General features: G+C 39.4%; 1 protein-coding gene across 1 annotated transcript in view; it reads left to right on the top strand.

Annotated features, from left to right (window-relative positions):
• The window catches only part of LOC127580133 (protein phosphatase 1 regulatory subunit 7-like), a 70,012-nt gene that overhangs the window by 11,831 nt on the left and 30,808 nt on the right, over window positions 1-27,373 (top strand). Inside the window, exons 2-7 of the mRNA XM_052033344.1 lie at window positions 1,976-2,099; window positions 3,097-3,186; window positions 4,897-5,027; window positions 11,658-11,710; window positions 21,053-21,195; window positions 23,538-23,624. Coding sequence (XP_051889304.1) covers window positions 1,976-2,099; window positions 3,097-3,186; window positions 4,897-5,027; window positions 11,658-11,710; window positions 21,053-21,195; window positions 23,538-23,624 — 628 coding nt within the window. The remainder of the gene's footprint in view (window positions 1-1,975; window positions 2,100-3,096; window positions 3,187-4,896; window positions 5,028-11,657; window positions 11,711-21,052; window positions 21,196-23,537; window positions 23,625-27,373) is intronic.

Genomic DNA, 27,373 nt, shown 5'->3' with positions numbered 1-27,373 from the left:
GAAGCTGGAATATTTCAATTCAATTAACTAAATAATTCTGGAATAAATTCACAGTATCATTAATGATGATCACAAAACCACCAGATTTTCATCCTTGATAATTTCCATGTATTAAAATTTTGTTTCAATTCATTTTTTGACTTGCTTATAAAGAATCAATTTGGCACATCGATGGTTAACTCTCTAAGATGTCTTCTTTGTTTTTATTAGGTTAGTTTGCAGGCACACACACACCAGAGAGGCTAGTTATCAAATTATTTACTTTGATTGACTTCAGATCTATTTTAAATTGCACGATGGACTTAAAAAATGGGGCTGGATTATGGATAAAACAGAATAAATTGTGACAAAGCAATTTTTTTTATTAATAGTGGTAATTTGTAAAAGTCAATGGACATTAGTTTCTCAGGGAGGCAGGGGAGAAACAGCTTAAATTAGGCAAGCACTTTTTTTAAAAAAAACATTTTATTCCTGCTCATGATGTTAGTGTGGCTCCTGTTGAGAATCAGCTGCTGTTTTTCCTCAGCTGTCATTCTTTATTGAGAGCTGGGGAATGAGCAGCATGAAGTCCTGAAGGTGGTGGGGAGGGGGATAGGTCTGCTTTGCTCCCTTTCATACCTGGGTTGGAGGAAGTTATATCCAGCCCTGGAAGGTGGCACTCCTGAGCTTCAGCTGACAGGTCACAAAATCCAACATCGTTTTTTGCTCTGATGCAGGATCTGGACGTGTGCATGTTGGTCTTTGTGTGCTCTCCTCTTGTGCTGTTACCCACATCTCTCCGACTTTTCTCTCTCCTTATCAGGCTGGATTCTGGAACAGAGAGAGTCAGGGAGTGAGTGGAATAGGCACACAACACTGATACTCTCGGCTAAAATAAATGCTGCAGAGGCTTAACATTATGATATCTGCAATTTCCCCAAATTCACAATTTGGGCAGAGCTGAATGTGTTACACATTAACAGGCACCACCCATCTCAAAGTATAGTCTAGACCAAGGAATTTCTGCTCATTTAAGTTAGAATTGGTTTACATTGATTGTGCTTGGCTAGGTTTTGATTAAAAAGTAGGCGTAGGAGCCACTGACCCATGTTAATGTCATTGGAAGTCGTGATGGCTCAGTCCTCGTCATGGAAAGCTGAGAGAACAGTTTGAGAACGGTCTATCATGGAACTGTAATTTTTCCATTTCGTATGTTTGTTTCTTTCCCCTCCCTCCAACTTCTCTCTATACATGCCCTTTTTCTTTTGTATGAGGAAGTACAGTATCCCCTAAGTTTCTTGTAATTCCCAGAGACGTTTATTTGATTAATTAGATGCTGGGTATTGCTTCACATTGGGCCGAGGTGAATGTGGGTATGTGAGAGTTGTGAGTGGCAGGCTGGGTACAGAATCATTTTAAAATGATTAGAAATAAGTTAAGCTCTAAGAACACCTAAGACAATTAAATATATGTAAATTATCTCAATTAATTGAGAAATAATGCAAATTACCTGAAACTTGATTGTCTTCCTTGTACTCATTTCCTCTCCATCAAAATGAGAGGAGTTGGTGAATATTCACCCAGTTACATTTGGTATGATTTTAGTGGGCAGATTTCTAAGTGTAGCATCTGGGAAACTGCATGAAGCTGCTGTTCTGCCACTGGACTCCACAGGCAGTCCAACTTCAACATGCATTTGGAACGACCGGAGCAAGAGATCCCTGCAAATTCAAGACTTCTTTCTGCATCTATGAAAATGTCCATTGGAAGTGTTTTGATTTACAGTTCAGCCCTTTCTACAAAAGAAAATTGGCTACCACAGACCTAAAGTATATTATTTCAGTAATTGGCTATATCTTTACTCTTCAAGAGGCAAGTAAGGGTGGTACATGCGAAGGTCAAAAAACAGAATTTATGGTCAATTGTGTTGTCTGTCAATTTCTATTTCCAATTTGATTCAAAGTTAATGTTGATGTATCTTTTATTTATTCCCAAGAAGCCAGACCAATATGAAAAGAATGCACGGCACTCAGGTTGCAAGATCAACCTGTTCTGGAGCCAAATCTTCTGCTTCTGTTAAAGATGTTATGACAACCAATAAGGATACTCCAAAAGGCCAGGTTAGTTGAAGGATAATATAGCAACATTTGGACATTATTATAATTCATGTTCTGGCATCTGTCCGTAATTGTCCCACACATAAATGCACCATACTGCTCAACATGCATGGATTATTTCCTTACGACTGTGTCAACACCTCTGGTGGATCTGCCTTGCTGGTGGGACAGGACCTATCCAGAAATTGTGATGAAGTCTGGCATGACTGTGTCAGGCTATTGCTTGATTAGTTTGCTTTGGTCCCCTCCCCCCCCCAAATTGACTGGATTAAGTACCTCAGTTGATGCAAAGTGACTATCCGATTTTATCCTTCCTCAGTTTAGGCCAGGTAAAGTAGGTAAATTTCCTATTCTGAGGGACATTAGTAAACCTGATAATCTAGTTTTTAATTATAATCTGTTAGATCATCATTACAAAGACTTACTCTTTTGTTTTGAAATTTCATATTATTAACTGAATTTAAATTCCACAGTTACCTTGGTGGAATTTGAACTCATGGCTCTGGTTTGTTAATCCAGGCCTCTGCATAAACCAGTCTCATACCTTATTCACTGTGTGACTACTGTACACACCATAAAATGTTTGATTATCCTGTAGACACATACTTTGACAGGCTGCATTTGGCTTTCTTTTGTAAGCCAATTATGGTAGACAGAAAATCCCAGGTATGTGGCTGTCTAATTCTTTGCCTCCAACTAATGCATCCTAACAGCTGTTATCCCTCCAGGCTCTTATCATCAGCAATGTGAAGGACATCTGCTTCTGAGTGAGGTTGCCAATTAGGACACTTCCATAGTTTCAGATACGCAGATGTTGTAATTTCCCCAAACCCTTTTCACTTACAGTCATTGTAGATGTATGTTGGGGAAACCTTTAGTCATTATAGATGATATTCTAAACCTAAAATGAAAGATCAGTGTTTCACCTGCTATACCTAGATGTTCTGTCAAGTGGAAAGAATGATATTCAATTGACCAGTTCTTGAATTTTTTTCCAAAGTTTTCAATAGAACAAATGGGTGGATGTGGGAGCAACAATACATTAGATCTACACGGAAAAGGAATTAAGAAGATACAAAAGTTTGAAATTGTAAGCATTCACTACTATTTATTAATCATGACTGTTTATGAATCAAGTGTGAACTTTGGAAAAATGGTCACAGTTTTCAGTACTGCTTTTATAAGATTTTCAAATTTCATTGGCTAAGTCTTTTCCAAAGTAAGTTTTCAATGGTCCACCATGTGAACATTGGACATAATCCACTTTACTGGACTTAGTGGTGGTTTAAACATATTACTCTTTCAAAGTACCTGCTCATTCATGGGCTGAATGGTTTCCTTGTGTACTAAACAATTCTGAATCAATCTTGTTAGTTGTTGGGATGGGAACTATAAGAAGTGATAGAAGAGAAAGAAAGGAGGTTTATTCAAAAAATGTCTCTCATTCAAATCTGATAAGACTGGCATTGGAAACAAGGGAATGTAAGTCTTCTTCAAATTCTTGAGGTAAATCATTGTCTCTCCATTTGGAATATTTTGGATGCTCCTGAATAATAATAAAAGTCATAAACTGAACCCGTTAAAATGTGATGAAATCAAAGTAGTAAAATTAATCACTTCCTTTTCCTAATTATTAAGAAAAAAATGTACATTGTAATAAAACCAAGGGACTAGAATGGTGCTGCAAATATTACTGTATATATTGTCATAAAAGCAAAAAAATGATGGAAACATTCAGCAGATCAGACAGCACCTGTGGAAAGAAAAACATAGTGTTTCAGGTTGATGAACTTCTTTAGCTGGTTGTGTAATACAGAAGACTATTTTTGCACAAACATTATTGAGCATTCTTCTACAATAACAGGATGTGTTTTGTCAAATCCTTACCTAGGGGACATGCTTTTGTGTTCTTTGACAAACCATATTTTACTATGTTTGGGAACATTGAAAGAATGTTCCTGGATAAAGCAATGCCACAATTATCTTTATTTCATAGGAAATGCATCTTGTCACGTTTTGCTCTCCTCTATATGCTCAGAATCAGAATCAGGTTTATTATCACTGACGTATGTTGTGAAGTTTGTTCTTTTGCGGCAGTAGTACAATGCAAGATATAAAAATACCATAAGTTACAAAAGAAAATAAATAGTGCAAAAGAGGAATAGCGAGTTAGTGTTCATGGGTTCATAGACCTTTCAGAAATTTGATGATGGAGGGGAAGAAGCTGTTCCTAAAATGTTGAGTGTGGATCTTCAGGCTCCTGTACCTCCTCCCCGATGGTAGTAATGAGAAGAGGGCATGTCCCAGGTGGTGAGGATCCTTAATGATGGATGCTACCTTCTTGAGGTGTTGCCTCTTGAAGATGTCCTTGATGGTGGGGAGGGTTGTGCCTGTGATGGAGCTGGCTGAGTCTACAAGACTCTGCAGCCTCTTGCGATCCTGCACATTAGAGCCTTCATACTAGGCGGTGATGCAACCAGTCAGAGTGCTCTTCACCGAACATCTGTAGAAATTTGCAAGAGTCTTTGGTGTCTTTGTTATCTTATTAAATTTTACCAGTATTCTGTATCAGGCAGCCATAAACACTTGAAGCTTTTGATGCCCTTTTTCTGCAGCATCACTATAATATTCTGAAATTCCTGTTTATATAAGTTGATGTAGACTGGAAGTGCGCCGATGTGAATAAATTATTAATTTATCATGTTGAAAAATTTCACATCCAATTTTCTCAAAACATGCTCTGGTAAAGAAATTTAACTGTACTGTGTATTCTGAAATCCTGCTGTTTATTTTAATGCAGTCGAAGGGAATAAAGATTTTGGATCTTTCCTGTAATTCCATAGAAGAAATTGAGAATTTGGAGAATAAATGTGAAATTACTGAACTCAAACTATATGGTAACAACATCAGACAGATCAACAATCTAGACAGGTAGGTGTCAATAAGCATCAACTTGATGCAAGATGCATGTTTATATATTTTTTTGGAATCTCTTAATCATTTGTTCCATTTTTCAGCTTAAACATTTAACCTATGTTGTGTCTTTAAGTATTTAAAGGCAGCTTAAACTATACTGTATTTTAATGATGTCTATTTCCAAAACAAGGTGCATTTGATTTATGTAGTTATTTACAACAGGACCCAAGACAATATTGGCATTCCAATAAAATGATCATGTACCTTCCCGATGTAGGAACTGATAGCTGGAAACAGTGGGAATGGTTTCATAGGAAGGTTTTACATATTTTTTGATTACATTTCATTGTAAAGCCTAGATATTTTACTAGTGTGCTAGGGCATCCGGTCATCCTGGAAATGTATTGCTATCTCTGGACTTTTGCAATTTTAACTGCAGGAGGCAGGGGATTTGCATCAAGCAGAGAGAGATTTGCTATGGCACATCTTTCGTAGAGGAGAGGGGATTTACCCCAACCTTTGATGAGAAGGCTTCTATCTAATTTGCTGAAGAAATAATTTTTTCTGCTTTGAAAAATCACATTATGGTATGCGATGCCATGTGAGTGCTCCAGCAGAGATATCCTGACGATTCTTACCAAGGCTTTTTCTGCCAATGCACTGGGGCATTGAAGGAAAATAGTGAGGGTCATGTGAGAAATGGAGCAGAAACTCTTTATCTTGATTTTTTTTTATTATTGTCTTTACGTTTCCTCCAATATGTGTGTAGGTGTATTCTAGGCTGTGCTTTTGTCCACCTGGAAATTCGGGGGAATGACTGCCAGTGATTTGATGGAGCCCATTTATTAAACGGCTTTGCCTGTGGTCACCCAAGATATACTGGAAAATTGTGGGCAAGAGTATGCATAAAAAAAGTTAGCATTGAAGGGAAGGGAACAGAAAGCTTTGTAACATTGGTACTTTTTTCTTCCTACTTTTGTCTCTTAATTACCCAATGATGACAATTTAGTCAGAATATTCTTCATTTAAAATACACAGCAGACTTGAGAGAAGCTAATATATCAGAAAGCTTACAGATGTCCTGATAAGGAACAGGCTACCCACCCACCCAGTGCAGGTTACATTGATGTTAGTACTTCCATGACTGAACTGATCCTTAATATTTTCTAAATTTTTTTTGCCTTTTACAAAATTTACATCTCATGTTTCATCTATTGTAAGTTTATATCTGCATTTTTGATCACTTTAATTAAAAGTTTGCACAGAAAATAATATTGAGGAGATGTTTCATTCACTCTGTTGAATTCTGAACCAATCAATGCTCGAAGGGATTTGTAGAAGGAGGTATACCGTAATAGCCATGATTCTCAATCCACATTCCTTGTCAGTACAGCCTCCTGCTAGTATCTCGAGATGACAAAATTATCCCATTGCTCACATATTTTAAAGAAATGTGAGCAATGGGATAAATGCATTCACACGAGATTACAAACATTGACAAAATTATTTATTACATTAGAAATATTCGTTGTGTACACAACTGTATGTAATTAGACATAACGTGAATCATCTTTTATCCCCAATTCTCCTGAAGACACTAGTTCCACAGTCACTGACCTCCCCTCAAGTGATCATTATTCACATGTGAGGTTAGACAGCTTATCCACGTGTAGCTTTGAACCTGAGCCTGATGTGGCTGTTAAGTCTATGTTGCAGGTGAGAGCAGGATAAGGCTTTGCAGAATATGCTTTTCAATGATTTTCACTGGGTAGAATGCAGGAGTGGGCAAGCAAATGATTTTGTTTACTTCTCTTTAGTTCAGGGTTAGTGATGTGATTTGAACATTATGTTACCATGGCTGCTGCAGTCAGATACCACCATACACTGGGAAACAAACTTGGTGGCTTTTGTGCTGTTTTCTAAGCGCAACATTACTTGGTGCCTTGACCTTCTAGGTCATGGTGAACTCTCAACTAAACAATGTTGTTGTACTTACTGTTCTGAATGCCTATTATTCTCTCTGTGGAGGATTTTATAACTTTTGTGATGCAGTAAGTTATAGACAGTAAAGCAAAGTAACTATAATGTCACTTATAAATGTGGAAAAGTCCAGAATGCATTTTCTAGTACGTAGACCACAAAACATTTAATAAAAACTGCATTATGAACCCCTTATTAATATTTAATAGGATGAGAGAATATGGACAAATTGTCTCTTAGTTCAGGGGCCAAACTGAGCAAAATAATATTGGAAACTTAAAACATATTTTGACCAGGATTACACCATCGTGGAAGAAGGATTGAATCAGGATGTTATGTTTTAGCAGATTTGTGAAAAGAACTGGCATAACTGGAAAAATAATATATTATCTTAAGTCTTTTAATTAGTCAAGCGATCTTTGTGAATCCCATGAAAATACTGCATTTTATATTCCAGATACATGCTTTTTGGATGCATAAAGGGCCATAAGCTTAATTTTCTAAATCAGTGAAAGATTTGAAGCACAAGAACATATGAAATGAGAGCAGGAATGGGAAGTACAGTCCTTTGAACCTATTTCATCATACATTGGGATCACAGCTGATCCTCTATCTCAACTCCACTATTCTGTCCATTCTCATATCCCATGATTCCTTCAGTCCAAAAAAACATCAGTTTTGGCTCGGTATATATAACTGAAATCTGAGATAAGCAATTACAAAGATTTCCATCCCTCAGAGTGAAGAAATTTCTTTTTTTCCCTTGCAAAATGGACAACTTCTAATTCTGTAGCTCTTCTCCCAAGTCTAGTCAGCCAGAGGAAACAACCTTTCAGCAGCAACCTTCCTATGTCCTCTCAAAATCTTGTTTGTTTTAATGAAATTGCTTCTTGTTCTTCTATAACTGAGTGCGTATAAGCCATTGCTAAATCTCTCTTCACAGGGCAACTCACCCATCTTAGGAACTGATCTAAAGAATTTAGATTTCAAATACCTCTAACCTAAGTATATCCTTCCTTGGGTAAGGAGACCCTATTTACACAGTATTCTACATGTGGTCTCACTAAGTCACTATACAATTGTAGCAAAACCTCCATAATCTTTTATTCGCACTTCTTGTAATGAAGCACAGCGTATACTTGCCTTGCAGATTGTTTCCTGTAGCTATCTGTTGATCAGGCATTCCATGTGCAAGACTATTCAGATCTCTCTGAATATTAGTACTTAATAATTACTGTCCATATGGAGAATAACTTTTCTTCTTGATGAATAACCTTGCACGCCTGCACATGAGATTCCATTTTGCTCACTTAAATAAACCCTTTGCATTGTCCACACACCTAGCTATGTATCATCAGAAAATTTGGATATGACACATTCAGTCTTTTCATCTAAATCATTAATATTTATTGCACCCCACTAGTAAAAGTTTGCTAAGCTGAAATTGACTCACTTATTCATAATGCTAAATGCCTAATTCTAAATTAATCCCCATGCCTTGACAAACATATTCTCACTAACTTCATAAGCCTCATTTTGTGCAACAACTCTTCATATGCCTTTTGAAAATTCAGTTACAGGTCCTCCCCAGGTTGTGATAGGGTTCCTTTCCTGTAAATTGTTTGTAACCCGAACAGTTCGCAACTTGGAAATGTAGCTGCAAGCTAAGTTCCCACAGGGCAGAAGATGCCTGCAGTCCTGCAGCAGCTGGCAGATCCATCTCGCTGGTCTCCCAAATGCTTGCTTGTATATCAACCTGTACATAAATTGGGTGTTTATAAGCTGAGGAGGAGCTGTATGTTGACCAAGAAATTCTTTGCTGTCCATGCAGGCATGTTAAATGGTTATCGGGCAACCAAGACATCGGGTACAACTGAATTGGCTTTACGCTGAAGGAGGCCTTTGCATTACATGCTGTACCAGTGCAGGGTACACAAGGAAAACATGAGTTTGGAGTCAGGGCTGGTTCTGGGGATTTGAAAGGGTGAGGGAGCCAGAGATGAGTTGAAGGACAGGGATCAGAAGATCAGTTGGCTGTGTAAGTTTGTTGGAGAAGTGGTGTGGCACTTGAGTTTAGGTCCATGATAAACATCCAAGTCTCCATAAGCAAACAATGAATTGGGGTGGGAGGGGGAGTGGGCTTCAGAGCCTTTGAGCTACAGTTCATTGAATGGCACAGATTTTCTGCTCGCTCTGGGTTCTACCAATTGCTACAATGCTGCATTTGTGATGCAGCACCAGTTCTGACATCCCCGTCTATCCCTGTTTTAATGGTTCTCCTCTTTGGGCAGTTTTTGATGGATTTTAAAATTAATTAGTTTATTTAGTTTTGTTTATTTAATCAAGTTAAACACATGATGCCAGTTTTTTGTTTAAACCACTGTCTTAGAAGAAAGTGCAAAAATAGGTAATACTCATTAACCATTCATCTGCGTGTTTTCCTAAAATGTCTCTCATCTTTTTTATTGTAATCTCAGAGTTACTTGGATCTTGCTCTCTTGCTGCACCTTTTCTGCTGCTTTCCTTACGTGGCTTTTACTCTCTCCCTTTTACGCCTACTGTATTTATCCAGTTCTTGCTCTGATCTGTTGCTCCTCTTGTACCTACTTACGGAAGCAACCTCCTTTCTTTCTTGCTGTCCTTTTTATCCCTGCCGTGTTCTCAGTCAGTCTAACATTTTGTTTATCGCCGCCACTCTTCTGAACAGCAGTATGTACATAGAATGAGGCAGGAATAATTAATTATCTCATAGTAAAGGATCCTCTGAGGAAGAGTGATCGTGACATGATAGAATTCGTATTCAATTTGAGAATGAAAATCCTAGGTCTGAAACTAATAACTTAAACATAAATGAAGACAATTACAAAGGTATAAAGATCAGTTTGGCTAAAGTGAATTGGGAAAATGTATTAAAAATTGGTAATATACAATGGCAGACATATAAGGAGACATTTTGTAACTCACAAGGTTGATCCATTTGTGGCTATTGAAGGAAGTTAGGGATGGTATTTAAAAAGGAAGAGAGTGGTGGAGCTGAACATTAGTCCCTTAGAAAATGAGACTGCGGAATTAATAGTGGGAAGTAAGGCAATGGCAGAGACTTTGGAAACAAAAATTTCTATTTCTCTTCATGATAGAAAATCCAAGGGCAAAAGGGAGGGATTAACTTAAAACATTAATCATTGTTAGAAGGTATTAGTCAAACTGATAGACTAAATCCTGAGCAGGTTCCCTGGACCTGATTGCTGCATCCTAAGATTTTAAAAGAAGTGGCTGCAGAGATAGTGGATGCATTGTTATGATCTTTCAAAATTCCCTTGAATTTGGAAAGATCCCAGAGGTTTGAAAAACTGCAAGTAGAACAGCTCTATTCAACAAAGGAGGGAGAAGAAAGCAGAAAACTATTAGTTGGTTGTTCTGATATCTATCATTGGGAGGATGCCAGAATCCATTATTAAGAAAGTGGTAGAAACAAAATCATAACACAATCAAGCAGAGTGAACTTGGTTTTATGAAAGAGAAATTGTGTTTACTTCCTCAAAGAAAGCTACATATGATATACTTTGGATCATGGTGGATAAAAGAAAATCAATAGAAATAAAACATTGGGGTTTCCAAAAGGCTTTCAAAAGGTTGCCTCAATAAATGGTTACAGCACAAGGTATGAACTCGTGGCATTTGGGGAGGTGTAGATGTCAGGGGATTATCTATCTAACAATAATCAGTATCAGGATAAAGGGGTAATTTTTAGGTTCCCAAGTTGCTACTAATGGAATACCACAGAGATAACTTCTAAATTAATGACTTAAATGAAGACACAAAATGCATTGTAGCCATATTTGCTGATGATACAAATGTGGGTGCTAGTGGGTAAAGCAATTGGTAGATGGAATATAATGTGGGGAAAGTTGAGGCTACCTTTGTTAGTAGGAAGAACAGAACAAGATAAAGTGGGACTACAGATGCTGCACTTCATAGAATTATGGGTATCATTGTGTATGAAAGGCAGAAAGTTAACATGCAGATACAGCAAGTAATTAGGAAGACAGATTGAATGGATAATTGTAAAGGAGATGGAGTACTTAAAGTAGGAGGTTTTAGTACAGCTCTATAGGATGTGATTGACGCCAAATCTGTGGAACTGCATATAGTTTTGGTCTCCACGGCAAGAAAATTGGATAAATCAAGTGGTCTGTCTGTCATGCCTCTGAATTGGCTTCACTGAGCACCAGCATTGGTTCAACAGAAAGGCTTATCAACGTTTTCACAGGGTAACTAGGGAAGGGCAATATGTTAGCTTTGCCAGCACTCACTATATTGGAAAACATGAATAAAGAAAATATCATATTATATAGAGGACATTATGTCAAATTTGAATTTTAAAAGCTTCCAAATTGTAAGAGGAAAGGACAGGAAAATGAGGTAATCCAGTCTTGAATTCCTGGGAAAGAACACAATGAATCTTTAGTTCAAAGAATGAGAATTCAGAGAAGGGAAACATGTAGATGAATCCATGTGGAAAAGGAAAAGATATCCCATTACTATGATCCATTCCAGTTTTAAATAACTTTGTGGGATTTATGATTTCTGTTATTTACTAAGGATTTAAGGAGATGAAAATTTGATTGCAAACTGTTCTTTATTCCCTTATGTTTTTATTTATAGGCTGCAAGAGCTCCGTGTTCTTCAGCTGCAGTACAATCACATTACAAGTCTACGTAAGTAAAGCCACAGACTTTCAGGTTCAGGAAGGAATTGAAAAGGAGGCGGACTGGTACAACTTCTAAATTAAAATAAGCTTGTCCATCACAATTTAGCAAATATACACAGCGGATATCCATTTTGCTCATGAAAGAATTGCACCTTGGGCTGAAATTCCACAAACATAGATCTTACACCCAATTAAGGTTTGTACTTAGTAACTAAATGAAATCATTCAGCACCGGCCTTGAATAAGACTTCAGATGAAAGCCTAGTGCTTCCTCTAGTGTAGATTTCAGCTTTCCCAATGTCAATTGCAGTTCCACTCCAATTCTCTGTGATCTTTGATGTCCACAAATAATGATATTATCAAGCAGGCTGTACAGCCAATCATACCAAAAAATTCTCATTGGCGAAAAAATTTAGGTTTTAATGATTTTAGAGAATGCACTATTAGAACTGAAACATAAACACTAGATCAAGGCAGAAGCTAAAATGTATATTTTTAAATGAATCAAACTGTTAGTTGTTATTTAGGAATCACAGAATTTTGAAATAATTAAGTGCAAATCAATCCTCATATACATAAAATTGTAATTTCAGGGCAGGGGAGATTGTTAATCTGAAATTAGATTTAGAATTAGATTTATGGAACTCGCAGGTTATGCATCAAAGAGTACAGTTTCAGGATTTTGGACCATGAGAATAGTAAGTATGTACCTGAACTACTTGTCCATTTACTGATTTCTCTAGATCATGTTGAAGAAGAGCCTACAGAGAAGCAGGGAATCACTGACAGACACCAGAGAAATAAAGGACTGCAGATGCTGGAATCTAGCTGAAAAACACTATGATGCTGGAGGAACTCAGCAGGCCAGGCAGCATCCGTGGAGAAAAGCAGGTGGTCAAGGTTTAGGGTCTTGAAGGGTCCTGACCTGAAATGTTGACCACCTGCTTTTCTCCACGAATGCTGCCTGGCCTGCTGAGTTCCTCCAGCATCATACTGACAGACACTAGATTTTTGTGCTAAGTGCAAATGTGCGCATTGCAGAAGCTATGGTCAGACTTTCTCCATTATGACAGGGAGCACTCAAAGTCCTAATATTGTTTCTCTGTCATAAACTGTGGGCTAAGGAGATTTTTAAGATGTTAACTAATCATTTCAAAAAATAGTCCAGATAATTGTAATAATCCTCAATTAAACTAATTGTTTTAAAAAATAAGAATTAAAAAGTTGCAATTGTTTGGAACCAAATATGCCTAGCAATTCAAATGGGCAATGCTTTTGTTCAGCGTAATTCAAATCAATTGTTTTGCCTGAGCAAAACACAATAGGGACCGTTTCTAGGTTGTTCTGTATCAGTATAAAAATTCAACAGGCATTTTTGTGCATCAGTCACCCTGCGACCCGTAAGTGATTTAAATATCAGCAGAATGTGACATTGTAGCGGCTAGCTACACACTACGAAATGAAGACAGAGTCGATGGTTTGAAGTCAGAAGTCGAAACAATGACAGGGGCACGGTGCACCTTTAATACCCGAAAGCTTCCCGCGCTGACGTCACGTGCGGGTCACCGGACCTTCTTGCGCGTGGGCTTTCCTAGCCCGACGATGGAGAAGGAGGAGGGCCCCACGCCATCTTGGATTGGGGCCTCCGACGACGTTCGCAATGTCGGGAGCCGGTTCGATGCCGGTGTGGTGAGTCACCACAACATGATATTTTTCCCTGTTCAGTGCTCCTTTTTGAGAATTGCAGATAAATTTAAGCCATGTGGTCCTGGGATGTTTATTGTTGGGCACTCCCAAGACAACATGGTCTCAACAGCACAGCACTGGACTGGGATGCCTACCAGATGGGTAAATATTGAACTAAATTATTGGAATAATGGGTCTTTTTCAGACTGGAAGGAGGTAACTAGTGGAGTACTGCAGGGATCAGTTCTTGGCCTGCAACTGTTCACTATTTAGATTAATGACCTGGAGGAAGGAACAATATGTAAGGTTTCCAAATTTGCTGATGACAGGAAAATAGGTGGAAGGGCATGTTGTGATAACGATACTGTGCTTCTGCGACAGGACGTAAATAGATTGAACGAGTGGACAAAAGACTGGCAAATGGAATTTAGTGTGAGGAAGTGCGCAGTCATGCACTTCGGTAAAAGAAATCAAAAGACAGATTATTATCTAAATGGAGAGAGGCTGCAAGTGAGTGAAGTACAGAGGGATGTAGGTACATGAATCACAAAAAGCGAGCAGGGAGGTCTAAAATGTAGTTAATAAAGCAAACAGTATTTTGGTCTTCATTGCAAATGGGTTGGAATTTTTTTTAAAAAAGGGGAGGTTTTGTTGCAGTTGTACAGAGCATTGGTGAGGCCTCACCTGGAATTGTAATTTGCTGCCATTTTGATTCATGCATCACATTTTAGTCCAAATATCTGGTCCACCCCACGTGAGTAATCTGATTTTAAATAAAACATTTTGTCATTATTTGCCAACTATGATATAGTCATTAGTATATGAGATAAATTTAAAACAAAATATTCAACAGCTTTTTAACATTATTGGCCCTGGACCAAAAAAATGTTTAACTTTAAGAACTTCCCAATGGCTTGGAAATGGACAAAGTTAGCAAAAACTGAATGGTGATTAATTTGATCAGAGGCATGACCAGTTTTGATTGTGGAGCCAGCTCCTAGTGCATGTTTTCTTTCAGAAGCTAAATGGAATTTGTGCTCAATTCAGTGATTATTTTTAAGCCAAATATTGAAGAACTTTAACAAAAATGATGGATCTTAAAAGAAACTACAGTGGAAACTCATGAAATGTTTATTTTATTCCAAAGGATAAATGGAGAATTTTTACATTGGCTTAGCTCCGAGAAAAGCAATACTGCTCTCACTGATGAGTATTTTTAACACCAAGGGTTGCCATTTATACTATTTAAGGGTTGTACTATATTTAAATGCACGTAGCATTAGAAATAAAGTAGATGACCTAATGGCACAACTACAGGTTAATAAATACAACATTGTGGCAATCACCGAGTCATGGCTTTGTGATGGATGTGATTGGGAACTGAATGTCCAGGGGTACACAGTGTATAGGAAGGATAGGCGGGTAGGCAGAGGGGGAGGTGTGGCCATGATAGTTAGTAATGATATAAAATCAATAGAAAGGAAGGACATTGGGTCAGAAGAGGTGGAAACCTTATGGGTGGAGCTAAGAAATAGCAAGGATAAAAGGACAATAGTAGCAGTTATATATAGGCCCCCTAATAGCAGTCAGGAAGTGGACCATAAGTTGCAGTTTGAAATAGGAAAAGCGTGCCAGATTGACAACGTAAAGATAATTATGGGGAATTTTAACATGAAGGTGGACTGGGAAATCCAGCAAGGCAGTAGATCTCAGGAGAGTGAGTTTGTGGAATGTCTACGGGACGGTTTTTTGGAGCAACTTGTGGATGAGCCCACCAGGGGTTCAGCTGTTTTGGATTGGGTGCTGTGTAATGAACCGGAGGTGATCAGGGAACTAAAGGTAAAGGAACCATTGGGGATTAGCGATCACAATATGATTGAGTTCAGTTTCAAATTTGAGAAGGAGAAGCTGATAACTGGTGTATCGATATTTTAGTGGAACAAAGGAAATTACAGTGGTATGAGAGAAGAGTTGGCCCAAGTTGATTGGAAGAGTAAACTAGCTGGAGGGACGGCGGAGCAGAAATGGAAGGAATTTCTACAAGTAATAAGGAAAATGCAGGATAGATATATTCCAAGAAAAAAGGTTTTGAATGGAAAAAAGGCACAAATGTGGATAACGAGAGAGGTGAAGGCTAAAATAAAAGCAAAAGGGAGGGCATACAAGGAAGCAAGAATTAGGGGGAAAACAGAAGACTGGGAAACTTTTAAAAACCTGCAGAAAGAAACTAAGAAGGTCATTAGGAAAGAAAAGATGGATTATGAAAGGAAGTTGGCAGATAACATTTGAAAGGATACTAAGAGTTTTTTTAAGTATATAAGGAGTAAAAGAGACACGGGTCGATATAGGACCAATCGATAACGGTGCGGGAGAGATTATAATGGATGATAAAGAGATGGCAGAGGAACTAAATGAGTATTTTGCGTCAGTTTTCACTGTGGAGGACATCAGCAATATACTGGTTAGTCAGGGGTCTCACGGAATGGAACTGAGTTCAGTTAAGGTTACTAGAGAGAAGGTGCTAGGAAAACTAAATGGGCTGAAGACTGATAGGTCTCCCGGACCAGATGAGGTTCATCCTCGGGTTCTGAAGGAGGTGGCTTTAGAGATAGCAGAGGCATTGGTGATAATTTTCCAGGAATCGATAGACTCCGGCATGGTTCCGGAGGACTGGATGGTCGCAAATGTAGTTCCGCTGTATAAGAAAGGTGGGAGGCAGCATAAAGGAAATTACAGACCTATTAGTCTGACATTGGTGGTGGGAAAGTTATTGGAATCGATCCTCAAGGATGAGGTTATGGAATACCTAGAGGTGCAAGGCAAGATAGGTCCTAGCCAACATGGTTTCATGAAAGGAAGATCCTGCCTGACCAACCTATTGGAGTTTTTGAAGAAATCTCAAGTAGGGTGGATAAGGGAGAGGCGGTAGATGTTGTGTATTTAGACTTTCAAAAGGCCTTCAACAAGGTGCTGCATAAGAGACTGATTAATAAGATGAGAGGTCATGGAATTACAGGTAGGATAACAGAATGGGTGGAGCATTGGTTGGTTGGCAGGAAGCAAAGGGTGGGAATAAAAGGATCTTGTTCTGGTTGGCTACTGGTTACTAGTGGTGTTCTGCAGGGGTCGGTGTTGGGGCCGCTTCTTTTTACCTTGTACATTAACGATTTGGATGATGGAGTAAATGGTTTTGTGGCTAAGTTTGCAGATGACACCAAGATAGGTGGAGGAGTATAGAGTATTGAGGAGACAGGAAAGTTGCAGAGAGACCTAGATAGTTTAGGAGAATGGGAAAGGAAATGGCAGATGAGATTCAATGTTGAGAAATGTGCAGTTGTACACTTTGGAAATAGAAATAAATGGGCAGATTATTACCTAGAAGGGGAGAAAATTCAAAGTACAGAAGTACAAAGGGACTTGGAGGTCCTCGTGCAGGATACCTTAAAGGTTAACCACCAGGTCGGATCGGTGGTAAAGAAAGCGAATGCCATGTTGGCATTCATTTCGAGAGGTATAGTGTATAAAAGTAAGGAAGTGTTGATGAGGCTCTACGGGGCATTAGTGAGGCCTCATTTGGAATACTGTGCACAGTTTTGGGCCCCATATCTTAGGAAGGATGTGCTGATGTTGGAGAGGGTTCAGAGGAGATTTACGAGGTTGATTCCCGGAATGAAAGGGCTTACATATGATGAACGTTTGTCGGCTCTTGGACTGTACTCACTGGAGTACAGAAGAATGAGAGGGGACCTCATAGAAACATTTAAAATGTTGAAAGGACAGGACAGAGTAGATGTAAGCTGTTTCCCTTGGTGGGTGAGTCCAGGACCAGAGGGCACAATCTTAGACTTAGAGGGTACAGGTTTAAAACAGAGATGAGGAGAAATTTCTTTAGCCAGAGGGTGGTGAATTTGTGGAATTCCTTGCCACGTACAGCAGTGGAGGCCAGATCATTGGAGGCGTTTAAGGAGGAGATAGATAGATATCTAATTAGTTGGGGTATCAAGGGATATGGGGATAAGGCTGGAAATTGGGGTTAGAATAGTGTTTTTTTTTCTTTTTTCCCTTTTCTTTGGAGCAGACTCAATGGGCCGAATGGCCTACTTCTGCTACCTTGTCTTGTGATCTTGTGATCATTGATGTGTTCCAGAAATAAAGATCTGATTGTGGGTAGCATTTGTTGTAGGTTTGTAGGTGGGGTCTGTGGGCTGGGCCACCATAAGTCCCATCGAAATAGTGGATATTGTACGATGGAGAGGAATATAGAGGGTGTGGGCAGGGTGGGGAAGGGAGAGACAGAGGACAGGATAAGAAGGAAGAGAGAAAGGGAAAGAGAGAGTGAGTGAACAGGGAGAGAGGGAGGGGGTGGGCAGGGAAGGGGAGGAAGAGAGATGGATGGGAGGGAGTGAGCAGGGAGGGGAGGGAAAGAAGGAGGGAGAGAGGGTGTGGGCAGGGAGGGGGAGGTAGAGAGGGAATAGTCAGGGAGAGGGAGATAGTGATTAGGCAGGGAGAGAGAGGGCGTCAGGGGAGAGAGAGGAGGCTGGGCAAAGGACGGGAGGGGGGATGGCAGGGAGGGAGGGAGAGCCAGATAGAAAGGAGGGGGAAGGAGAGATTGAGTAGGCAGGAGGAAGGAAGAGAGGGGAACTGGGCAGGGAAAGGGAGTGGGCTGGAAAGGGGAGGCGGGGAGGAGGAGGGAGGGAGTGGACGGCAGGGGCAGGGGCAGGGGAGAGCGAGAGTTGGGAGGGAAAGAGAGGGAATAGTCAGGTAAGGGTAGGGGGAGAACGTGCACGTGGGCAGGGAGGGGGGAGATTGTCAGGGTGGTGGGGGCTGCATTTGTGTCTCCAACTGGAGTAAAACCTGGAAGGTGTACAGAGATAGTAATTCAAGGACTTTTACAGGCCATTATGTCTTAACAGGTTTTTAAAGGAGACCTTTGAAATTGCACTTGTTCCTAGCAACCCACTAGTGCTGTAGCTCAGTTTTATAAGCTGATGGACTCTGGGGTCTAGAGTTGGATGTGGCTGCATTGGGACGCTGATGCCAAGCCTGATATACTGGCTGGGCCCTGTGCATCTGAGCCTCACGTAGCTAAAACCTGGCATACTGTGTGGTATTAGCAGGTGCCAGGGACAGGGCAGTTGAGTTCTTACCTTGAGTTTTCAGTTGCAGCCTCTACAGTGCTCTTCCTGGTCATCATGCAGCACAGGGCATCAGGGTAAAAAAGGTGATTATGTCACTGGTATCTCTGTTTTTAATAAGTTGTAGCTCTCCTGGGGATTCCTGGTCTTGCAGCCACAGCCTCTGTTGGATTTGGTAGAAAATTGTTGTGCACTGTCAATGTCATGCAGAACAGCTTATTTTCCTTTCAGATACGGGAAGTCCTTTTCTAATTGAGACTGTTGGCATCCTATGACTCCTTACTTTTCAGTGAGATTTTCATTGCCATGGCACCTTTTCACTATTGTCAACATCCAAAGTTGATCCCCAGCATAGTTTTCAGCCTTTCTGGTCTGAAAAGCAAAGTTATTGTTCACCCACAGAACAGCCAAGCTTTATAACCCCGTTTCCCTGAAATTGCTGTTTAAAGCGGTATCAGTTAAACTCCATATTTTGTTCCCAATGAGATGTGTAATCTCATGTTACGTCAAACACTGCTTTACAAATGTGCCTGGAAGGCTTTGCCCGTAGAGGTCAAGATGGAATTACTCTTAGCTTCCTAGCTTCAGGTTCCTGATAGGCTTCTACCATTGATCTCTGCCACATCGCATGATTTGCTGCTCACTGCTGTGTTCACCCTAACTCCAAACTCAAGGAAAGAAGACTTCACTGACTTTTCCTTCAGCCCACAAGATCAGGCAGAGAAGGCGCTGGCACTTGCCCATGTTGCAATCATTCCAAACAGTATTTCAACAGCGTTAAAAGGAAATAAAGCAACTCCTGGGCTCTTCAGTGTATCGGATGTTGTGTACACAAATATTTATAGGTAATCCCTGCAGCCTATTTATTCATGAATTGTTAAATCTACTGCTTCATGAATCTAAACCTCTTACTCTTCAATATCTGAGAAATTAAGCAACCCTGTGTCCCTTTATAAATAAACTGTGGGGAGTGCACAACATGGCTTCCTGATGGTGTCGCTCAAAATTAGAACTTCACAAACATGAATCCTGGAGCCTACATTATGACATATTTCTTTGGAGTAAAAATCCCATTAGATTGCTTTCCCAGAGCACAGTTGGATTGCATTTTAAGAAATTATATGCTTTGTGCTATTGAATTATCATTCATTAAAGAAGAAAGAAGCAACAAAGGAGAATTAAAAAAAAACTGCAATGGTAGAAATATGAAAGAAAAACAGAAAATGGTGAAAACACTCAGCAGTCAGACTACATCTGTGGGAAGCATCCTCAACCTGAAACATTAACTCTGTTTCTCTTCCCACAGATACCCCCTGACTCATTTAGTATTTCCGGCATTATCTGCTTTTATTGAAGCAACGAAGGAAATCTGGTTTCTCTTCAGTGAAATCTATAGCATGTAGTGTATTATAATGGGGATACTTGTTGCCACAGTGTCATCAACAGGAAAGCACATTTCCCTTGAGAAGGAACAACTAATGTAACTCAAGTATAAAGTTTAAAGAAGTAAAACTGATCATTCTGAAGCACAATGTTATCTGTGCCTACTGGGTATCTTATTCTTTGCAGTGCCTACTGACTTCAGTAAGTTTAACTGTGTTGCAGATTCACTGATATATATTATTATTATTTTTAAAAACATTTATTTGAGAAGCATTAAAATCACAAGAGTCCAAACATACATATAGTTTGGTAGATCCTTCTGAAAAGAGAATATTGAAGTCCTGCTCTGCATGTAGGAGGTGGTTGGCAAAATATTCAGTAAAACTTCTAGTTCAGGGAAATTGGTTCCTTCCCTCCACTTCTGAAGATGGTATTTAATGAACAATATAGTTCCTTGAAAACGAGAAATCCACTGGGTTCTTTACTTGGAAAAACTATTGTCCATGAGCCCCAGAAACACCTTCAGTGAACCGAAGACATCACAGATCAGGCCTTTCTTGTTCACACTTAATGTGAACACTGGATAACATGGGAAATTGTGTGGAATCTTTGTTATTTCTCTCTTCATAGCCCTGATATTTTGACTCAATAGTCTTGTCCCAGATAGTCAACAGAGCTACCATTCTTGAAGGTTGTGGTTTCAAGTCCCTTTCCAAAGGTTTGAGCTCATATTGCAGACTGATACTGAAGTACTGAAAGGAGTTTCCTTTGGAAGATGTGTTAAACAAAGCCCTCCCTGCTTTCTCTGGGGATAGGATAGGGTCATGTTGAGTGCAGGTAAAGTTGGGTGAAGAGCAGGCAAGGTCACAGCATATCCTGGCCAGTCTTTTATCCCCGAACTAATATTGATAATTTTACTTTATTATTTTGCTTTTTTGGGACAAGCTCTGCACTAATGTGTTTCCTCCAGTAATGATACATCTTCAGAAGTATTTAGTTGATTGTAAAGTACTTGTTAATCTCTTGAGAGAGCCCCAATGAGCACTTTTATTTATGCAAGTACTGAATACATTAAATTCACGCCTGATTGCAGCATGGGATCAAATATAAAATGTCAGTTGTTCATCATTCTCTCTCATGTATAGGAAAAGGTTTGCTCAAACTGCGGAAGCTGCAGACATTGAGACTGGATAGTAACCAGCTGATATGTGTGGAATCACGGGAGTTTTCAGGACTAAGCCAACTGACTTCTCTGGATATCAGCTATAACCAGCTAACTGACATCATGGTAAGGATGAAACTGTTACAGGATCTGGGAAATAGGTTTAATCAATTCTTCCCCTGCTTTGAATTTTCTAGATATCACTTAAGTATATTTACTGCTTTTTAGAAGCCTAAGTGGAATTCATTTAAGTAGATTTTAAATTCACTAATCTTTTTCAAGAACATTTTAAACAGATACTTAGAATTTAAGAAACATATTCTTGGTGTTTTAAAAACACTGACCCCAGACAATAACTCACTGCACCTTTCTTACATCAACTCATTCTTTCATTTCCATATTCCCTCACAACATAGAAGGAAGCCATTTTGCCTTTACAGTCTACATTGGCTCTCAGAACAGTTCCATTCCCCAACTAATTTTCACTGTAACCTGTTCTCCACAGATCCCCATCCTTCTTAAACTAGGGGCAATTTATAGTGGTGAATTAACGTACCAATCTGCATGTCTTTGGGATGTGGGAGGAGATTGGAGCATCCGGAGGAAGCCCACATGGTCATAGGGAAAACCTGCAAACTCCACACAGACAGCACTGGAGCTCTATAAAAGTGCAAGGAAAATGAGAACGTTAGAACCATAATGGAAAAAAAAATGAACAAAGTGCAAAGTGAACAAAGGGAGAAAGAGAATACAAATTAGATTTCTAGTGAGAACAGCTTCCTTATCGGTACGTATATGAGTCCTTCTATTCTGCTCATATCACAAGATTGGCCTATTTTTTTATTCATCATTGACATGCAATGCAGCTGAAGTTCTGTGTCAAGCTCTATCAGTTAGTACACTCATCCCCAAATCTACAAATGGCCCAAAAATTAGTAGTGTAGTGAAACTGTGAAGAATATCCAAGGAGATATGGACAGGCTCGTGAAATGGATGGAGATCTGGCAGATGAAATTTAATGATGTGAAATGTGTGCGTTATGTGTTGATAAGAGGAAGTATAAAACTTCTACAGAAACACTACAGAAAGGGACACAGGAACGGAGAGATTGAGGTGTATACGTGTTTTGCTTTTAAATGTGGCAGGGCAGGTTGAGAAAGGGGTTTAAAAGCATATGTAATCCTGGACTTCTATAAATAGAGGCCCAAAGTACAAGAGCAAGGAAGTCACAACGAACCTGTATTTAAAAACTGATTCCGCCGTGGCAGGAGTTATGTGCCATTTCTGGGTGCCATGCTTAAGGAAAGATGTGAAAGCTTTAAAGAACATACAGAAGAAATTTACCAAAATGATCCTAGTGCTAATGGACTGTAGTTATGTGGATAGACTGGAGAAACTGGGGTTGTTCTCGTTGGAACAGAGGAGGTTAAGAGGAGATTGACAGCTGTACAGATAGAGTAGATGGAACAAAACTGTTCCCTTGACAGAAGGATCAAGAACTAGAACTAGAATGAAGGTGTTTAGCAAAATAACCAAAGGTAACATGAGAAAAAGTTTTCACACAGCAAATGGCTTGGGCTAGGATGCCCTGTCAAGCATAATAGTAGAGGAAGATTTCATATTTCCTTATGACACAGAAGGAACCCATTTTGCCCCATCAAGTCTCTGCTGGCTTACAGAACAATCCCTTTCCTCCACTAATCTTCCCTGTAACTTATTTTCCCCACATTCCCAACAACTTTGCTCACGTTCTACCTCTTGCTTACTCACTACTGGCAATTTACAGTGGCCAATTATCTTATCATCCCACAGGTCTTTGAGATGTGGGAGGAAGCCAGAGCACCTAAAGGAAACTTGCATGGTCACAGAGAATGTGCAGACTCCACATAGAGAGCAGTAGAGATCAGGATTGAACCCAGAGCTCAAATTAAATTGTAGCCTTTAGAAATTGAATGAATAAATTTGCAGTGCTATGTGGAGAGGGCAGGGGAATGGGACTATCTGCATTGCTCTTACATTGAGCCTGTATGAATTTGATTGGCTGTATAGCCTCCTTTCATGCTGTAACTATTTTGTGATTCTTGCATGCTTATACTCGGGTTGTAGTAGTCCATTAACTGAAAACCCCTCCATTATCCTTTCGTTACTTTTCCACCTGTATGTCCCTTTCTCCTGCTGAAATCCTAGTTCAAGTCTTCATTCTTTTCAGGAATGAGCCCTCCAATTTTTGCCTGCCTGTCAGACACATAAATCTTCATCTTCATTCTAATTTCCTCTAAATGTAACATCAATAATATTAGTTGCAGTTGAGAATGAGATACATTTATCAGATTTTTGGAAATGTGGGTTAACTTGGATTGAGTCAGTGTGGGAACAAAAGTTAGTATGTGACCTTATTTACATAACCTACCATTCCTTAGAAATGGCTTTTCATTGATGAGTCATAACTGCATTTTCTCTTTATTTAGGCTGTGAATGAGTTGCCCTGTCTCGAGGAGCTGTTTGCATCCCATAACAAGTTGTGTGGGGTTATTGATCTCAGTAGATGTAATAAGGTCAGTAATGGAAGTATAAAACACAGAAAAATCTGATTATTTGTTTCATCTTAACAGTGACAATGGCATTGATGAGTTGCACTGATCTGTTTTCTGATAAAACAGTATATCATTTTTGACCAGCTCATCAATATGATTTGAAGCCAAAGACCATTTCAAATCATTTGTCTCTGGGTCTACTTCATGGCCCAGGAGGAGCCTGGTTAAAAAAAAATTCTGTGACTTTAAGAAGAGAGCAAGACTAGTACAAGTAATCTCTGTTCGTAAAATGGAGTATGCAGTTAAAGTTATGGTTATGATTGTAAGATATATGACTTAAATATAGTCAAGACAAACAGTTGTGTGTGCTCTAGTTTCCCGTCAGGTGAGAAGCCACACTAATGATCATTTTTTGCAGTGTATGTCTCAGACATGATCCATGCACTTCTCGTGATTGATCCCTTGGCTGCATGAAGTACCTTGAGGTCCAAGTTTCAAGATACAGTCAAGCCAGCTACAGACTATCTTGAACAAACTTTGAGTACTCTAATATGGGAAACTTTGAGAGATCATATAAGGCCCCAGAATTTGGCAAACAGTCAGATCTCCAGACTTGGGGTCGTAGAGTCGTACAGCAAAGGCCCTTCAGCCCATCATGTCTATGCCAGCCTTTTTGTCCATCTACACTAAACCCATTTGCCTGCTTTGGTACCTGAGGAAATTCCCTCTGTCAGTGGTTCTTGTAGAGGAAATAGGAGTGACCAAAGCGTACTGTCCCTCTGCATTACAGCATTTTGGGTAATGGAAGTTCACCCTTATGGAATTTACAAATCAGTACTCAAAAGATTTGAGATCTGGAAAAAAAAATCTGCTTTTACAGAAGTTATGTGAAAATAGGTAAATAAACACAAACTATTTACAGAGAATTTAACTATTTCACCAAGGACACTGATTGCAGACTACCGGTTTACAGCAGGAGGTCACTTAAGGGATTTGCTTTGTAAACTGACAGTGCAGTCCCTTCTGTTTATACATATACAATGATACTTTATCAAACAATGTAGCATCCATTTCTAGTTAAAAGCAACAATCCTTTCCCTTGCCTATATACTACCCACCCTTGGGGCATTACTATTTAGATAAAAACTTCCCGTAGGAATGCATCTCAATTCTTAACATGGGATTCAATGGGAGGAAAAAAGGGATTTATGTTATGGAAAATTGCAATATGGACTGTTTTGTAGAAACACAATCTCCCTGTAACACAGAAGTACACTAGCTGTGACAATAGGTATTGAATCCCAGCAAGAACTTAACAAGATTTCATGGGCTGTCCCAGAGCACAATAACTAATTGCAGGTGCAGCCAATATTGAATTTTGTTCAACCATAATGACATATACACTCAAAGCTTCAGAGCTACTTTATTGTACAGCATGTGAGGAAACACAATGTGGAAGTAGGCACAACGTGCCTTTTGATACACGAATGATACACCCAAGGTACACTCAATAGTGGGTCTTAGACATCTTTTAAATGACACCAGCAACCATCAGTTATTGAAACATATAAGATTTCAATATATGTTGAAATATATTTGATGATATAGATTCTGAGAGGATGCTTCCCCTTGAGGGTGGATCTAAAATTAAGGGCACGTTTCAGGATAGGAAATAGCACATTTAAGACAGAGAGGCAGAGGAATTTCGTCTGTCAGATGTTTGTCGGTCTTTGGAGCCATCTGTTCTGGAGGATGAATCTTTGAATATATTTAACACTAAGATGAATGTTTTGTCTATAGGATAATCAAAGGTTATGAGGAATAGGCAGGAAATTGGAGCTGTGGCAAAATCAAATCAGCTGTTATTTTATTGAATAGCAGAGCAGTCTCAAGGGATGTTATGGCCTTCTGCTCTTATTTCTTATGTAACAGGCTACAGGTACCTATTGGGTGTCGCTAGGGACCTCATTGACAAAGAAGACTGTGGTGCTCCATAGCTGGCAGTGGCCTTCAGCTAATGCTTGCAAAAGAAATGATTGGCAGTGGCAGCCAGGGTGAGTGGGTGTTGGGTAAAGGTTTAGTATTTAACATCTGTGAATGAGAGTCAGAGAAGCAGTTTTAATGTCATTCCTCCCAGCTTCACAATTGGGTCTTTATATTTTAATGATGGTTGGCATTGATCCATTTAAGAACAATCAATCAGATGGCATGGCATATTTGATACCCTTGTGAAAAAGGGATGGAATAACATGCCGGACTACTCCGAGCCTATCAGTTTAACTTCGGTAGTGAAGCTTTTAGAAGCAATAATAAGGAGAAAAAAACGATAGACATTTAGAGAAGTTTAAGTTAAATCCAAGATGGATTCAGTAAATTGAAGGCAAATTCTGTTTGACTAACCTACTTAACTGAATCTTTGAAGTAACAGAAAAAGTTGAGGGAAAAATTGTGAATTTTCGAAAAGGCAGTTGGCTAAGTCCAATACAAAACAAAGCAAAACTGATGTCCATGGAGTAAAAAATTAAGTCTCAGCATTGTTATGGAATTGGCTTAAGAACAATAAGCGATGAGAATCATTGTTTTTCAGACAGGAGGCTGGTGGCAGTGTGTTCATTGGAAGTTGGGCTAGGATCACTATTTTTAAGATGTATATTAATGACTTCTATATGGAGGTGCATATTAAAATTTCAAATGTTGCAGATGGCATCAAATTTGGAAACAAATTAAGGATTAAGGAGAAGGCTTTTGGTATGCTTGCCTTCATAGGCCAAGGTGTTGATTATAAGAAATGCATATTGCAGCTGTACAAAACATTGGTTAAACCACACTTGAAGTATTCTGTACAGTTTTGGCCATCCCACTAAAAGAAGGATGCAGCAGCAAGAGAGAATGCAGAAGAGATTCAGCAGGGTGTTGCCTGGAATGGAGGGTTGTGTCTATAAAGAGAGATTGGAAAGGCTGGGTTTATGTCACTGAACGTAGGAGTCTGAGGTGACCTTACAGAGATTTATAAAATCATGAGAGGCATAGATAATATAGATAGTCTTTTTCCCTGGGCAGGGCACTCCAGAATGAGAGGGGAGAAAGTAATAGGGGAGAAATTGATCTGAGGGGTAAATTTTTCACACAGAGGCCAGTGGTTATCTGGGACAAGCTGCCAGAGGAGGTGGTAGAGGCCGATACAATTACAACATTTAAAAGGCATTTGGACAGATATTTAGGAAAGGCATAGAGGGACATGGGGCTAATGCAGGTATAGGATCACAGTCAACACAAATGGGCCTTTTTCTGTGCTGTACGTTTCTATGATTCTATGAGAATAGTAATAGACTGCAAGAAGGTATAGACAGGTAACAGGTGAGTGGTCAAGTGGCAAATGAAATCTAATACTGAGATGTTCGAAGTGACACTTTATGACAGAAAGATCAAGGCGAGATAATATAGACTAAGTAGCACTGTTCTAAAGGGTGTGTAGGAGCGGAGGGTGTAAATGTGCACACATATTTGAAAGTGACAGACGTTGTGAGAGTGGTTAGTGAAGCTTACGGAATCCTGGGCTTCATAAACAAGGGGGCAGGAAAAGCAGGAAGATTATGATGTACCTGTGTGAAACAGGCCAAAAATTCTGGTCTCCTCACTTAAGGAAGGATGTGAAGGTCTTAGAGAGATTGTGGAATGGATTCACTAGAATAGGTCCAGGGATGATGGATTTCTGCTATGAGGATAGACTGGAGAAGCTGGGGTTGTTGTCCTTAAGAGCAAAGGAGTTT

The sequence above is a fragment of the Pristis pectinata genome, chromosome 18 (genome assembly GCF_009764475.1).
Source record: "Pristis pectinata isolate sPriPec2 chromosome 18, sPriPec2.1.pri, whole genome shotgun sequence".
NCBI classification, from domain to species: domain Eukaryota; kingdom Metazoa; phylum Chordata; class Chondrichthyes; order Rhinopristiformes; family Pristidae; genus Pristis; species Pristis pectinata.
This window is presented reverse-complemented; position numbering and strand designations above follow the sequence as displayed.